We start from the raw sequence: 14,614 nt of genomic DNA on the forward strand, positions 1-14,614 counted from the left end.
TGTTTAACCTCTTAAGACCTGAGCTTTTGTCTGGCGTGCAATTTTTAATTCACATTGCTACTTGGGATAAATACGACCTAATAACTATAATAACCACACTTGGTCTTTGAAATTATTTGTGTAATGAGTTCTCTATTAGTTTGTTGGTAGTGTTACTGAACTTAAATACATTGGATTTTTTTTAATTAAGTGGGTGTAATTTTGTGATTTCACCAAAAAATGATGTGGGCAGTGTCCTTAAATGTGACTAATAGCTTTTAAAAAACAAAGTATCAATGGTCTGAGAGGCAGAAATGTAATGTCCCCATATGTGGGCGCTGGGTCTTGAGAGGTGAAGGAAGTTGTCTGCTCTGCTGAAGCAGTGGGTGGTGTAAAGCTCCTGTAGGGAGGGCAGAGTACAGCAGATGACCCTCTGCATGATCCTGAACACACTCAGTACGTTTACGTGCAGAAATCAATGAGCTTCATCAGCGCAAGATTGAACTATTAAAATGCATGTAAACAGCTTAGTCAGACTAAGCATAGCTCTATTGACACAGCTGGATGAGGTAAATGCCTTGGCGTTCAGCCAGAGGAGGAAGTCGATAACCATGATAAATAGGGTCACTTGGCTTAAAGATGGGTATCGGATTAGGTCTTTTAAGAGATACGGACCAAATTCTGTCTGTTGTACCCAGTGCCTATTGGTCATAATCAAAAGGTACCATGTTTCAATACATAAAAGCATCCTTTTGACTGTGAGGGAGTGGAGTAGGGGATTTTCCTACTGGACATGAACACAGCATTGCAAGTTTGTATACTGAAAAATGAATGTGTTACATCGAAAATTTTTGAGATTTTGTTGTCAAACAAGTTAATATTTATCCCCACATAAACACACATGAAAGTACCTAAAATTGTTACTGTTAAGTACCAGTACCAATTACCAGGTACTGGATCACCAATACCTTATCATTTCCAATCCCTGGCTGAACTCATGCAGTCTGTGGCTCCAACACAACAAACAAACACCATGGCATGTACACACATAAAAACATGAAGAGCCACAGCTGCATCCATCTAGCCGGGGTTGTTAGATTCTTCCTCTTTGAGTGAACCCAAACTAGTTTGATACTTACGCAGCTTAGCTTATCAGAACAGGAAAAAAACAGCGCCACCTACTGAAGTGGAGTGAGTCGTTCTCAGCCAGAAGTCTTATTCTCTTATCTGCATGTTTAAGCACAAAAGACTGGATCCCCCCGCTGTGGCTGTATGATTGAGCTGTGACCTTAGTCTGACTGCTGCGTGCGTGTAAACAAACTGACCGATAGAGTGGTTCAGGGTGTTTATTGTGATCAGGACCTGTGGGTTTTTCCTGCAATAGTTCTGAATGTAAACATTAGAAGTGACGAGATTCTGGTCTGAAAAGAAAAACAACTCAAACAACAGATGTTTGAGCTACAATGTGAGTAGATTATTTTATTATTTCTTAAAGGGGTTCAAATTATTCAGCTCACTCATAGCCACAAATCAAAGTCACAAACTACATCGTGAAATGTTTGAGGATCAGAGTCATGTGCTATGGAAACTTCTTATGTTAATAAGAGACTAAAACAGCCTGGAGAAATTTAGAGGAACCAGAGGTGGAAATAACTGATTACTTTTACTCCAGTTTCTGCTTCAGGAGCTTTTTGTCTGATTTTAAACAATTTCTAAGTAGGGTATCCTGAAACCCTACCCAGATCCTTGGAGACAATGCAAAAATACTCAAAAACCAAAATTAGCTTCATAAACCATATTTATTGAAATCATTCACTTTTCTTTTTGAAGTGAAAAATTTCTATAACCTAAGCGTACAAAGAAAAGACAATGAGCCCATTGCTTAAACATGTACTTCTCCTTAGTGTAAATATCTCCTAAATAAATATAAATAATGCCTCAAAATCTTTATCAAATATAAAAACAGAGGTACTCTTCAGTGTGGTTTTTTTGTGATGTAAAAATATAAATAAAGGCTCAAAAGTAAAGAGAAAGAAAATAAGAGCAGGAGATCAGAGCAGGTTTCTGTTTTGATCTTTGAGTTTTTCCTTTTTTGATGCACGTGGCGTCCATGCTCCACATCTTGACGGGTTGGTGAATTTGTAAAATCAATGCCAGTGGTCCAGTGTAGCTCTTTATTATAGAGATTAATGGTCTTTAAAACAAGATGGGCAAAATCTGGACATTTTATGGAATATTATAAAATCCCTCTGAACTTAATTTAATGACCAAAAAGGAGGAAATATCCAGGCAAAACAGGACATATGGTCACCCTAACTGAGGATAAGTAAGTATTGATTGGCTGACACCTCTGGTCCAGTGATCAGGTGAGCTAATGTAGAGGAGAAGAACACGCTGCTCATGAAATGACAACAAATCCTTTCTCAGGTTGGTCCTTCAGGTCAGTAACTGCTCAGAGAAACAGAGATCTGGTAAAGCTGACTTCTCTTTCCAACAACAGTCAGGTCAAAATGTGAGCCTAGACCTGATTCTGATTAGAACAAGCCGTCCTGCAATCTGGACACACTAGGGACCATCTACAAATGTCAAAATCGAGACAAAGAGGAAACTCAAATATTCAGAAGCTTTAACCTAAGAAAGCATTTTTTACTTTGACTTCAGTCGGTTACATTTACACTTGAAGGTCACTCTGTGAATGATTCATTCAGTCATTTATGTATTAGAGAAATGTTCAGTAAAAGCAAACAATGAAATGATTGAAAAATGACCTCTCTCTGCCGTCTCTTACCCTCTCCTCCTCTGTGTCTCTGTTCGTCTTCAGGATGATATGCACAGAGTGATTGACCAGCAGCTGATGGACAAGTACCAGGACGAGTGGCGCAGCACGCCTTCCTCCCTGTCAGGGTCATCCAGGGCCAACAGTGGTCAGTCCTCCTGGCGAGCTCACCGCATCTCAGACCGGGACAAGAGACTTTTCTCTTTTTTCAAAAAGAACTGAGCCACACTGGATTGGCCTGCGCACAGCAGACAGACACAGACGGGTGAGGAGAGGTGAGGAGAGGTGATGTGAGGTGAGGAAGGCGTGGAAACAGTACAGGGGTGACAACGCTGAGGTTTGGGGGGTTATATTGCACTTAATCTGTCCCATCAGTCCTCTTTAGCTGATAATCAGCAGCTGCTGACAATGAGAGATAGACAGAGAGGAAAGGGTTCCCCAGAGGCTTTGGCTCCTATTTTTATAGAAAGGTTCAAGACAGAACAGTAACAGGGTCACAAAATTACCTCGAAGAGGACAGTTTCCTTGTAGTGCCTACAACTATCTCCACTAGCCCACTGCCATCAATGCAGAGAGGGAACACGATGTACCAACTGTCTCTGGACGTGTCCCAGTGATCAGGCCAAAGAGTCTGGGGAAAGACGGGCGGGTTGACGGGACGCTGGAGGATTATGGGAACATTGAAGCTGTAGGATGAGACATCACAGTGTGACTCCTCTGAGAGCAGCCAGCCTATGTGTGAGCTCTCAGGTTTATTCACCAGTTCAGAGGACGTTCATGAGACGAGGAGACAGCTTTAGGTGTAGGAGCTGCAGCGTGCTGTTTCAATGAGCGGACGTTTGACAAAAACAGAAAAGTTCTGACAGCAGTTTTTGTTTTTACTGAGAGGATTTACTTTAGTTTACCACAACAGGCCAAACTTACAATCAAAGTGAGAAACTTGTCACGTCACCCAGAGTGAGCACTTTCATACATCTGGTGACTTAAAGAACAAAAAGACCAAATTTGATTGTATTTTATTTTAAAGTGAATATTTGTCCTCAAGCTGTGAGAAAGGTTGCTCTGTGACCTCTTTGACACCAGAGAGTGGAGAGACACAGAGATCACAGCTCAGCTGCTCTCAGCTCTGTGCTGTATTTAAGTCTGTCTTTGTAAAGTTTTAAAGAAACATAAATGCTCTTCTTGACCTGCTGCACTTCAATAATGTCATGCTCCAAAACAAACTGCAATAACTGAAAACTAAGCCAGTGTTTATGTCCTTTTTTAAATGAAATTTGTCTCTAAGACTAAAAATAAGCCGTATTTACTTGACAAGACCAAATTTTTTTTATTTCAAGATATGAAATGACAAAAATGACACCTGAATTGCTTGTAGGGAGTAATAAAAAAGCTACCAACAAAGTGGGAAAAATTGTTTCAAGACATTTTTCCCACGGATTGTCAGTTTTCTAATGCTTCACAAGCAGTTCAGGCGTCTTTTTTTGTCGTTTCAGTATCTTGACACAAAACATCCCTCCGGACTTGTCAGATGAATAATGCCTGACTAAGAAATTTGACTAAGATCAAGACATAAACACTAGTTTTTGCTAAGCGTCATGGGTAATTAAAAATTTGACAGCTGGGGAACCAAATATTGACCCTGGGATTAAACAGATGATCTGATTCAGAATTAAAATGAGCATTTGTCAGTGAAAAATCTTTTTTCTCCCCCCAAAATAGTGACCCAGTTTGTGTATGTTTCTATAACTGGATTTTTTGTGTTTTTTTTTTAATCAAAAAAAGTAACCATTTAAGACATTTTCTCAATTTTCTTTGAAAATGTAACTTTTTCAAAACTTAAACTTGAATTACAGTTTTTAGCACAAAATCTCCTCACATTTCTTGAAGAAAAACCTCTTTCTTGCCCCACTTTGGTGTGATCTACATCTTCTGTGATCTTCTGCAAATGAAAAACTTTGTTTTGTCAGGTCAAAAATCGGTCAACATCAGGTTTTCAAAGTCATGTCACCCTGAGCCCAGGAAATCAGATGTAGAAGTCGTATGTTGGTGCTCTTTTCTGAAACACAGCACAGCCCGATTTGCACTCATACTTTAAAAAGGCAACTTCAGGTCACACAATACAAAAAAAGTGTCTGTTATTTTTGTCTTCTAACATTTTACTCCATGTTTTCAGAAACAAAATGAAAAAAATCCCCCTGCCCTTTGAATCCTTGAAGAGCACCTGATCTTACCTTAGTATCACACGTTTTGACCCAGTGCAGCACTCACCCCTCCCTTTTCTTCAAAATCTATTTTAAGTTTTGTTGACCAATTCTTGACCCTGATAAAGAAACATGCCTTGAATTTCACTTTCCTTTACAGTTTTAAAATGAAAATAAATAACCACTCCATTTTTAAAAAATCCTGTCCTGAACAGAAAATCCAGTGACCAAAACATAAACAGACCACATCACGCTTTAGAGACTGAATGTGTAAACAAATGAACAAAGATTTTTATTTTAGGATATGAATAAAAACACACATCATTGTGGAAAAGTTCAGTCATAACCAAAGTGACAGAAAGCTCACCCCCGGCGTGAGCAGGTACGGAGCGCGCTCAGATGAAGTGAATGTATAAAAACCAGCACTTTAGAGTTTGGCCTGTTGGTGGTGACCGTTCGTCTCGCCTCGTCTCTGACACGTGAATAAACCTTTGAGCGATCTTTGTTTGTGAAACTCTTTCTTCTTCTTGTGTTTAATGTTTCAACATTTCTCAAAAAGGCACTGTCCAACATCGTCTTCATGATGTTCATCATCTTTCTAGTCGACCAAATTGATCAAATGTTTACATTAGCTTGAGGTGGAGGAAGGACAACATGCTCATTAAATCTCCTGGTCAGTCACACAGACGTCAGATCAAACGTCCTCCCTAAGGGGTCGACATGTGAGTGACTTTAGTTCATCACGCATCGAGACGTTCTACCTCCATCCTCATCGCTTCACTTCTTCATGGGCACTTTGATTCCTGAGCTGCCGGGCTTCCTTTGTAGGCGGCGTTTCTGTGACTCCACATGTGTGAGACGCTGTTTGTTGACGCTCTCATCATGAATGACTCACCGTGTGGTGAAGCCATGTCTCATGTCTCATGTCTCATGTCTCGTGTCTCATGCCGTGTGTTCGTGTCTCGTCTCGTGCAGCTGTGTGAACCTATGCAGATGTCTTCTTGTCATCTCAGCTGGTTGTTGGGAAGGATCAACCCAAAGAATGATTTTTATAAAAAGACAAATAGGTTTGGATAAAATCGATATATTTATATGAAAAAAAGCTTACCTTTTGAATGAAAATCTTTTCTAGACTGAAATATATCTATACGTTGTTGTTTTTAGGCTGTTTTTCATGTTTGTCTTACCCTGAGAGGTGGCGGCAGATTCACTCACATTTCTCTGTTTGGAGGCATGAAGCGAAGCTGGGATGACAGTCATGAGTTTATGAGGTTTGGACATTTCACTGCACTGCAAAAACTAAAATCTAACAGGTGTTTATGTCTTATTTAAAAAAAAAAAATCTTATCATAACTAAATGTTGAGTGTTGAAAATCTGCCAGTTTAGCTCCTTGTATGAAGACGTTATTTTTAAAAGAAACTAAACGAACAATTTTTTTTCTTACCTAATGGAAAGATGACTATAAATAATTGTGGTGTCATTTTTGTCTTTAACATCTTGAAATAAGACGTTTTTCTGGACTTGTGGGTGAATGTGGATCATATTAAGTCTAATAAATAAGGTTTTAAAATTCTGGGAAACAACAAGAATTAATGAGAATTTTGAGAAGTTTATAAAAACTGGTCACAGACATGTACAAACATTTTGGATTGTTTTAAACAGACGGGCATTGAAAACATGTCCAATGCAATATTTTTTGACTGACATCACACATTTTTCCTAACTGGGTCTGTCATGAAAATCGGGATAAATATTTGTCATAAGCAAACGTAAATGAAAATCTGTCTGATACAACCTTCATAATCAACACTAATCAGTTTTTAAAACTGGAGACTTTAAAGTTTTCATTCACAGAACAACAAAAATGTGAAATAAAAAAAGAATCAGGTATTTAAAACAGACAACATATATTCGTTATGCTCCCTCAGCACCTCCCCAAAAAACTCCTGTTCCAAAATGCCAAAATCTTTTGTGTAGTCTCTCTTCAGGTCGTGCTTTCAGCTCATTTAGAAGACGGACCTCATCGTCCTTATTGGCTGCTGTCTCATAATGACTGGTTATCCTCAGTGCCACATAAGGATGGGTACCAAATAAGGTACTTTGATGGGTACCGACCAAATTCTGTTAAAAGTATTGGGTACTGATTCACGCAAAATCAAATGGTACCATGTTTAGGTACCTGAATGCATCATTGTAAACTTAAGAAAGTGGAAGAGTGGGTGATTTTCCATGCTGGACATGAACACAGCAGTACAAGGTTATATATTGAGGAATTAATATGTTAAATTGTAAAAAATACATTTCATTGTCAAACAAATTGATTTCTTTTACCACATAAACACAAAAAAGTACCAAAAATTGGTGCCACTGAGTACCGATACCGATTGTCATGTACCGGGCATCAGTACTGTATTGTTTCAAATGTGAAAGGTACCCATCCCTAGTGTCAAAGAATGTTTTTTTTCACAGAAAGGCAAAAAATGGAAAAATTAAAGAATGTCAATGAATGTGCAATCTAATTTAAAAAAAAAAAACTGATTAAAGTTGCAAAACCCAGAAATTTTCTAATGTCTCATAGTTTAAACTGCCATGGAAATTTTCAGGAAACTTTCCTGAAAATTTCTACTCCTTTGCCACCTTACTTATGAGAGAGTAAGACTTAATAAGACTTAAACACTTGTTTGGAATTCAGTTTTTTTTTTTTTCTTTTTTTTGCAGTGACAATAAGATATCAAAATGCACCACAGATTCACTTTACAGCTCTTTTTTCAGCTCTATTCCAGTCTCTAAATCAAATAGAATTTGACTAAATGTCATGGTGATTTCAGGAAAGTCGACACTTTCTTAATGAATGGTGTAGAAACAAGAACAAAAACAAAAACAAAAAATCTCTGGGTGTTTTCCTGTTCAGAGGTCTTAGAACTGATCCAAAAAGTTCACCTTTAGGTCTGAAACTAAAGGCTGTGCTGCAAATACTGAAATCTAAACAGGTGTTTGTGTTTCATTTATTTCAGAAATTGTTGTACTAGTTCAAGAGTCCAGAAATATGCCTTATCTAAAGACATCTAAAGACATAAAACACCTAGAGTGTTTAACAAAGAGTGAAAAGATGTGCCTGTGAGGGAGGAAAAATGCATCTGTTTAGTTTATTGAAATCAGAATAACGTCCTAATGCAAGAAACTGAACTTGTCCATTTTTACCACCCCACTGGAAGATTTCATTTCTTTGAAATAAGATGTTTTTCTAGTTTTGACAGTGAATGAAGATTAAATTTAGTCTCATAAGCCAATTTCTGCTAAAAAAACAAGAGTCAAACACTTGATCAGAGTCCAGTTTTTGCAGTGTGATTGTCAGAATTTATAAACCTTACGCTACACACCCTAACGGAAAATTCAGTGTATAAATGAGATGTTTATTTGAGATTATTGTTGATTGATCCATTATTTTATCACAAAGGTTTTTTAACACAAGAACCTCAAAAAGGACGCATCAGCGAGGACAAACATCACGCTGAGTTGTTATGAATAGAAGTAAAATGACTGTTCTAATTGAAGCAACCCTAAACTAATAAATATTAATTAACTCAGACCACCTTAAACTAATAAATGTAAAATAACTCAGACCACCTTAAACTCCCCACACATCTGGAAGAATAAAATCCCTCAGATTATATCAGCAGATAGAAGAGAGGCGCGTCTGGTTTTTACAGAATGAAAATAATTCAAGAAGTTGAAGCTTGTTTTCTGAAGGTAGAGGTTAAAGGTGAAATGCTGCCCCTGTTGGCAGTGAATACTCCCCAAACACACACACACACTTACACACACACATCAGGTAGAAAGTAGAGTATCAGAGAGTGTGAGGGCTTTAAAGGTCAGGCTGAATGTTTAAAGCATCTCCTTCCACCTGAGGATCAACAGGTGAGGAGGATAAACACACCTGTCTGCAGGAAGCTGAGTTTAGTTAGAAAAACCCTTAAACATCTCATATTTAGTTCTGTCAGCTTCAGATCCTGATTTCTGTTTCTTTTCTGAGTGTTTGTCTCTGTCAGGAGCGTCTTCAGCGCGCTCCACCTTTTCCTAATGAAAGCATTTTAAATGTTGTTTGTTTTTGTGTTGTTTTGGTAAACATCCTGATGCTTCCGCTGTTGTTTTCTGTATGTATCGCAGTGACAGACAGACAGGCAGACAGTGGTGTGACTGAGGATGTTTTCTGCTGCTCGTCTTAACTCAGTTTAGAGTCTCTGTTGGCTCTTTGTGCTCCATGTGAGTGCTTCCATTCATCATTTACTAACAGCAATGTTTCATTTTCAACAGACTATTCAAAAGATTTATCATGCAATTTTACCAGTATTTTGGCATTGATTTTTTTTCCTTTTTTTTTTTACAAATAAAAGATTTACAATCAGCTCCTCGTCTCCTCTGATTTCCTTTCATTTAAAGAAGGGGTATTCTGCACCTTCAGATTCTAAAAAAGGACACAAAGTAATAATGCTGGATAGTTAGATGAAACGTGTGCAGATTTCTAATCAGCTACATATTCATCTGTCTGCACCAGATCTTCACAGGACTTGCTGTAAAGGTTGACGCTGTTACATTTCTCCTAACTGGTTCATGACTAGGGATGGGTAACGAATTAGGTACTTTTATAGGCACCGACCAAAGTTTGACAAAAGTACCGGATCCGCTTAAAATCAAAAGGTACCATGTTTAGGTACCTAAATGCATCCTTGTGACTGTGAGGGAGTGGAAGAGTAGATGATTTTTTTATACTGGACGTGAAAACAGCATTACAAGGTTAAACATTGAAGAATAACTATGCTAATTTAAATTTACCGTGTAAACACAAAAAAGTACAGAAAATTGGTACCGTTGAGCACCGATACCGATTGCCAGGTACTGGGCATCAGTACCGAATCGTTTCAAATGTGAAAGGTACCCATCCCTAGTCATGACATGTTGGAAGAGTGGGCCTCAAACATCAAGGTCTGCCTCTAGCTCTGCTTGAGGGATATCCAGCCAGAGGGAAAGTGGTTCGTGGAGTGGGAAGTCTTAGGCCATGTCCACATGTAGGTATCTGGGAAACCGCATATGTTTTTATATGTTTACGCCTGTCGTCCACACGAAAATGCAGCTTTACGTCACTAAAAACAATGTTTTCTTAAAAACTCCGGCCAAAGTGAAGGTTTTGGAAAATTTCGTTTGACGGTTTCGAGTGGACGACTGTCACGTCACAGCTGAACGACTGGGGCTCATTCTGATTGGCTGGCACGGGTTTTACATCTGGAAAACACTGACCATTATGGGTTCGGCATGCTTCAAGCTGCATTCACCGGCAAATTTATCCGCTGCTTGTGGACAAAAGTGTTGTTTTTGAAAATACCCAGCTTCGTGTGGATACGGTCTTAAAGAGACAGCAGCTCAAACAAAGTGTTTCAGGCAGAGGCTGGAATAAAGGGTTTCTAAAACACCAGTACCAGCTACCACAGGGACAATATATAGCCCCTCTGTAAAGAGCTACAGTCAAGACTGAACCAAGTCATCATCTGTAAAGCAGTTTAAGTATAATGACATATATCAAGGATGTGTTTTAACCCTTTAATTTCCATCCCTTTTATCCCTCTAACTTTCACTTTTTAAATGCTAGGGATATGAAGTCTATTTAATCTTAAACCTTTTAATGTTCCATGTAAAAAAGTAAGAAAAAAAAAAAAACATTTTGTATTTTTTTTATGTCGTTGTAGCTCTAAGATCTGACACACACACACACACAAAAAAAATAGAAAATTAGAAAATTATTTCAAGCTGAAGAGACGGCCCTCTTAGGTTTTACTCAATTCAACATATTTTCAGTGGGATACAGTGACTCAGAATATGCTCTGCCAAACGGTTGAGTGACAAGTCAAAGGTTAAGAAGACGACTTGGGTCCAAATCCAACCCATGGCCCCACCTTCTGCTATCTGCTTCCTTCCCCTTTTGTCATAAAGTTTGAGTTAAAACGTCAAAACCTCAAAAAATTATCTTTAAAACAAAAACATCCAGTCCCTGTTTATGTAGACCACTGATGCCCTGAAGTTTCTTCTGGCAGAGACCTGATCAAACCTTCAGGATTAACTGAGATAACTTCACTGACTCACCTTCATTTACCTGGAGCTGTTACAGTGTGTGTTTATTGAACACAGTTTATATCATTGACATGTTAAGGCCATTGTCAGTCTGTTTGAATGAGAAGGACATTAACTTGAAAAACAGCTGCTCACATGGCCTCAAATCCCAATGTTTTATCTAATTTTTTCAAGTGATGGCTGAGGGTAGAGCTTTAAATGATCTGAGGGTTTAGAGCAGCTGGGATTCAGACTTCATTCTGACTCTGGGGTCTTCAACCTGCGGCACTGGAGCCTGATGCAGCTCTGTGACGTCTTTGCAGTGGCTTCCTGTGGCTTTAAAAAATACAAACCTAATATTGAAAAATAATCAAGATTTTCTTTTTTTCTTACCGAGGCTATTGATGATTAATGAAATAGACCTTAAATAAAATCATGATTTGACATTTTGCTGAACTACATATGCTTCACATCTCACAAAAAAGCCTGTCACCGTTCTGCCTCACCTCCTACAACGTCAACAGCAGCTTCCCTCGCACCTGAGGCTTTATCGTCTTTATTGTGAAGGTAAAGCAGATTTTGTGGCTCTGGGATGAATTGAATCCAGGCAATAGGTCTGTGCCATATCATACTGTCTACAACAGGGGCCTTCAACCTATTTGGTGCAGAGGGGTAACTGGAGGGAGATAAGTGGTACAAGGGGTTAATTATCTGATACAAACTTCCTGAACTAAGCTGTACAGATCACTTCTTAGTAGTAGTAGTGGTAACACTATGTAGGAGAATGATCACTTCAGTGTTTATTATTCCACAATTATCATTAATGATTTGCACAACAATTTTGGTAGGAAATATGTATAAATTTCTGAAAGGAGCTCCATTTTGACCAGTGTTGATTTATGGAACAAACCTTTCGGGCGCCCAGGTGCCCACTGGCGCTGTGTTGGTGAGCCTTGGTCTATCACATACTGCTCTAAAATTTTGATGATAGAAATTTGTCATATCACAATATCTTCACTGTTGTGGTGCGACAGCGTATGACATTCACTACTGCATACATAACAGGGCTGCATGGACTTTGTCCATGTCTCACACAAGTCACCACATCAGCCAATCACAAAACAATATGTTTGTTAGGAGAAGTTGTGGGAGTTACAGAGGTGGAAGGGGAAAGTGAGTTTGGATTGGTTTGTTACTCTATGGGTGTTCAGATTACATCACTGGTGTGTAGTGAATGATTTTGTTTTAATGTCAGAGCAGTGAGGCGATTCATCAAAATAGTTGTGTTTTATCTTGTTAACACCTGATAGATTTGTAGATATTTGTACAAAAAATACCTGGCGATTTCCTATATTCAAATTGAAACAGATATGTGTAACTGTGTTGTTTACTAAACATGTGCATGGTTTGTTACATGTCTGTGATGTCCCCAATTTAAAAAAAATACAAAACTTTTTTGCCGCTCAGATTTTTTTTTGTGTGTGTCAATTTTAGGTCTAGCGTTAAATCAAGTCAACTTAATAATTGTAAAATCCCACAGGTGAGTTGTGCTGAAAAAAAAAACAGAGTGAGACGAGGTTAACAGCTGTTTTAAGGTGAAATATTAAAAATCAAAAGCGGTCAACAGCTGCAAATTGACCCCCTGACCCCAGAGGGTTAATAAAAGTGCTTGAGTGACATTTGACACGTGGTTTAAACATATACAGTGAGGAGCATAAGTATTTACATCCCCTGCAATTTTGCAAGTTCTCCCACTTAGAGAATAGGGAGAGGTCTGAAATGTTCATTATAGGTGCATTTCCACTGTTAGAGACATAATCTAAAAAAAGATATATGGAATTCACATTGCATGATTTTTTTTTACATTTATTTGTATGTTACTGGGGTTCATAAGTGTTTGCACCCATGAGAAAATCAGTGCTAATATTTAGTGCAGAAGCTTTTGTTTGCAAATACAGAGGCCAAACATTTCCTGTAGTTCTTCACTAGGTTTGCATATACAGCAACAGGGATTTGGTCCACTCCTCCACACAACTCTTCTCTAGATCTGTGAGGTTTCAGGGCTGTCACTGAGCAACACAAAGTTTCGGCTCTCTAAAGATTTTCTATTGAATTTAGGTCTGGAGACTGGCTAGGCCACTCCAGAACCTTGATATGCTTCTTACGCAGCCACTTCCTGGTCATTCTGGCTGTGTGCTTTGGATCATTGTCATGTTGGAAGATCCAGCCACGACTCATCTTCAGTGCTCTGACTGAGGGAAGGAGGTTTTTGTTCAAAATCTGATGATACACAACACTTTGGGGAAAACTGAGGTGGCAATTTGTGTCAGCGGATTGGCAAAAGACACAACACTTTTAGCGACCCAAACATTTTTAGCTAAATGTTTTTTTCTTTTTTTCTACACCAGTCATTGAGAAAACGTTGACGATTCCTGAAGTCACCATGACCTTTCGTCAGATTTTATATTTCTGTGGCTTTTGCATGTATGTTTTTACTCTCACGTTTGTGTAGTAGCTTTTGAAAAACGTCTGACACCCACCAGCCACCGTAGTAAAAACCAAATTACATCACAGAGAAAATATCATCTAGTGTTGCTGTTCTGGTTCGATTGAATGCATCAAAGCATCATCTCAAGGCTGAGGTGAAAGGTCGATATTGAGATATAAATAAAGTGCCATACCACCTAGCCCTACCAGGTAACATGAAGTAACATGGCTCTTTTTTGCTAGTGAGGTTTGTGGACCCCCTGGTCTAACTTCTAGCCTTAGTTTACCTGCAGATATACGAACACTGCAACAGTCAGAATCAGATACGTCCTCATCCATACGGGGAGAAAAACCCGTCTTTGCTCTCTGGTGTCTGATTTGTGAAAAACTTACAAGGAGAAAAGTGAAAAGCTGAAAGCCTTACAATAAAAACAGGTTTCTGTTTGATAGCAGTAAGGGGGAAAACCACATGGCTCAATTTAACAGACTGTGGATCTGGTCTTCAAAGTACTGCCCCGCTACTCATAATGTAAACCCCAGGCTGGGATCTGAAACGTCAATTCTCCAATCAAAGAACTTTTCCCTCCTGGTCATTTTCTTTGTATACAAGCTTTTTGATCCCCTGTTTTCATTAATAAACAATGAAGGAGTGAAATCAAAGGTGTAAAAAGTGATTGGTGAGAGTTAAAGACAGATTCCATGAGGAAAGAAACTAAATGTTTCAGCAAAGAAAGGAAAGCTAAAGCTTCCTCCTGAAACAGATCTAACTAAGCCCAAAGAACAGCGCACACGTCCTCCCATACAAGTTTATTTGCAGAAATCAAAGACACAGGTTTAAAACAAATCCAAGCCTCAAAAGCACTGACACATGAGTCAGTCGGTCATTATGTGTCAAATATTTATTCCTTTAAAACGTTTATTACTGATTTAATTCATGTCGGGAAAAATGAATAGTACATCTCTTTTTCTCCAGTGTACAGCAAAACCACAGCCGACGAGTGTGTTTTAACCATCGCACACGGGCATGTTGGACACATGCACAGTCTGGTGTGCTAATGTGTGTTTCTT

At 38.6% G+C, this 14,614-nt stretch overlaps 1 protein-coding gene across 3 annotated transcripts in view; it reads left to right on the forward strand.

Moving 5' to 3' along the window:
- The window catches only part of bicdl1 (BICD family like cargo adaptor 1), a 38,663-nt gene extending 31,211 nt beyond the window's left edge, over nucleotides 1-7,452 (forward strand). For 2 of the 3 annotated variants that reach the window (XM_074669771.1, XM_074669772.1), the window contains one exon: nucleotides 2,801-7,452. In XM_074669771.1, the coding sequence (XP_074525872.1) occupies nucleotides 2,801-2,977 (177 nt within the window). In that variant the 3' untranslated portion in view covers nucleotides 2,978-7,452. The remainder of the gene's footprint in view (nucleotides 1-2,800) is intronic. The other variant, XR_012598259.1, reaches the window with a different exon arrangement.
- The last annotated feature ends 7,162 nt before the right edge of the window (nucleotides 7,453-14,614 follow it).

The sequence above is a fragment of the Halichoeres trimaculatus genome, unplaced genomic scaffold, assembly GCF_033239565.1.
Source record: "Halichoeres trimaculatus isolate MK-OKI-2021-1 unplaced genomic scaffold, fHalTri1.1 fHalTri1_scaffold_5, whole genome shotgun sequence".
Taxonomy (NCBI): Eukaryota; Metazoa; Chordata; class Actinopteri; order Labriformes; family Labridae; genus Halichoeres; species Halichoeres trimaculatus.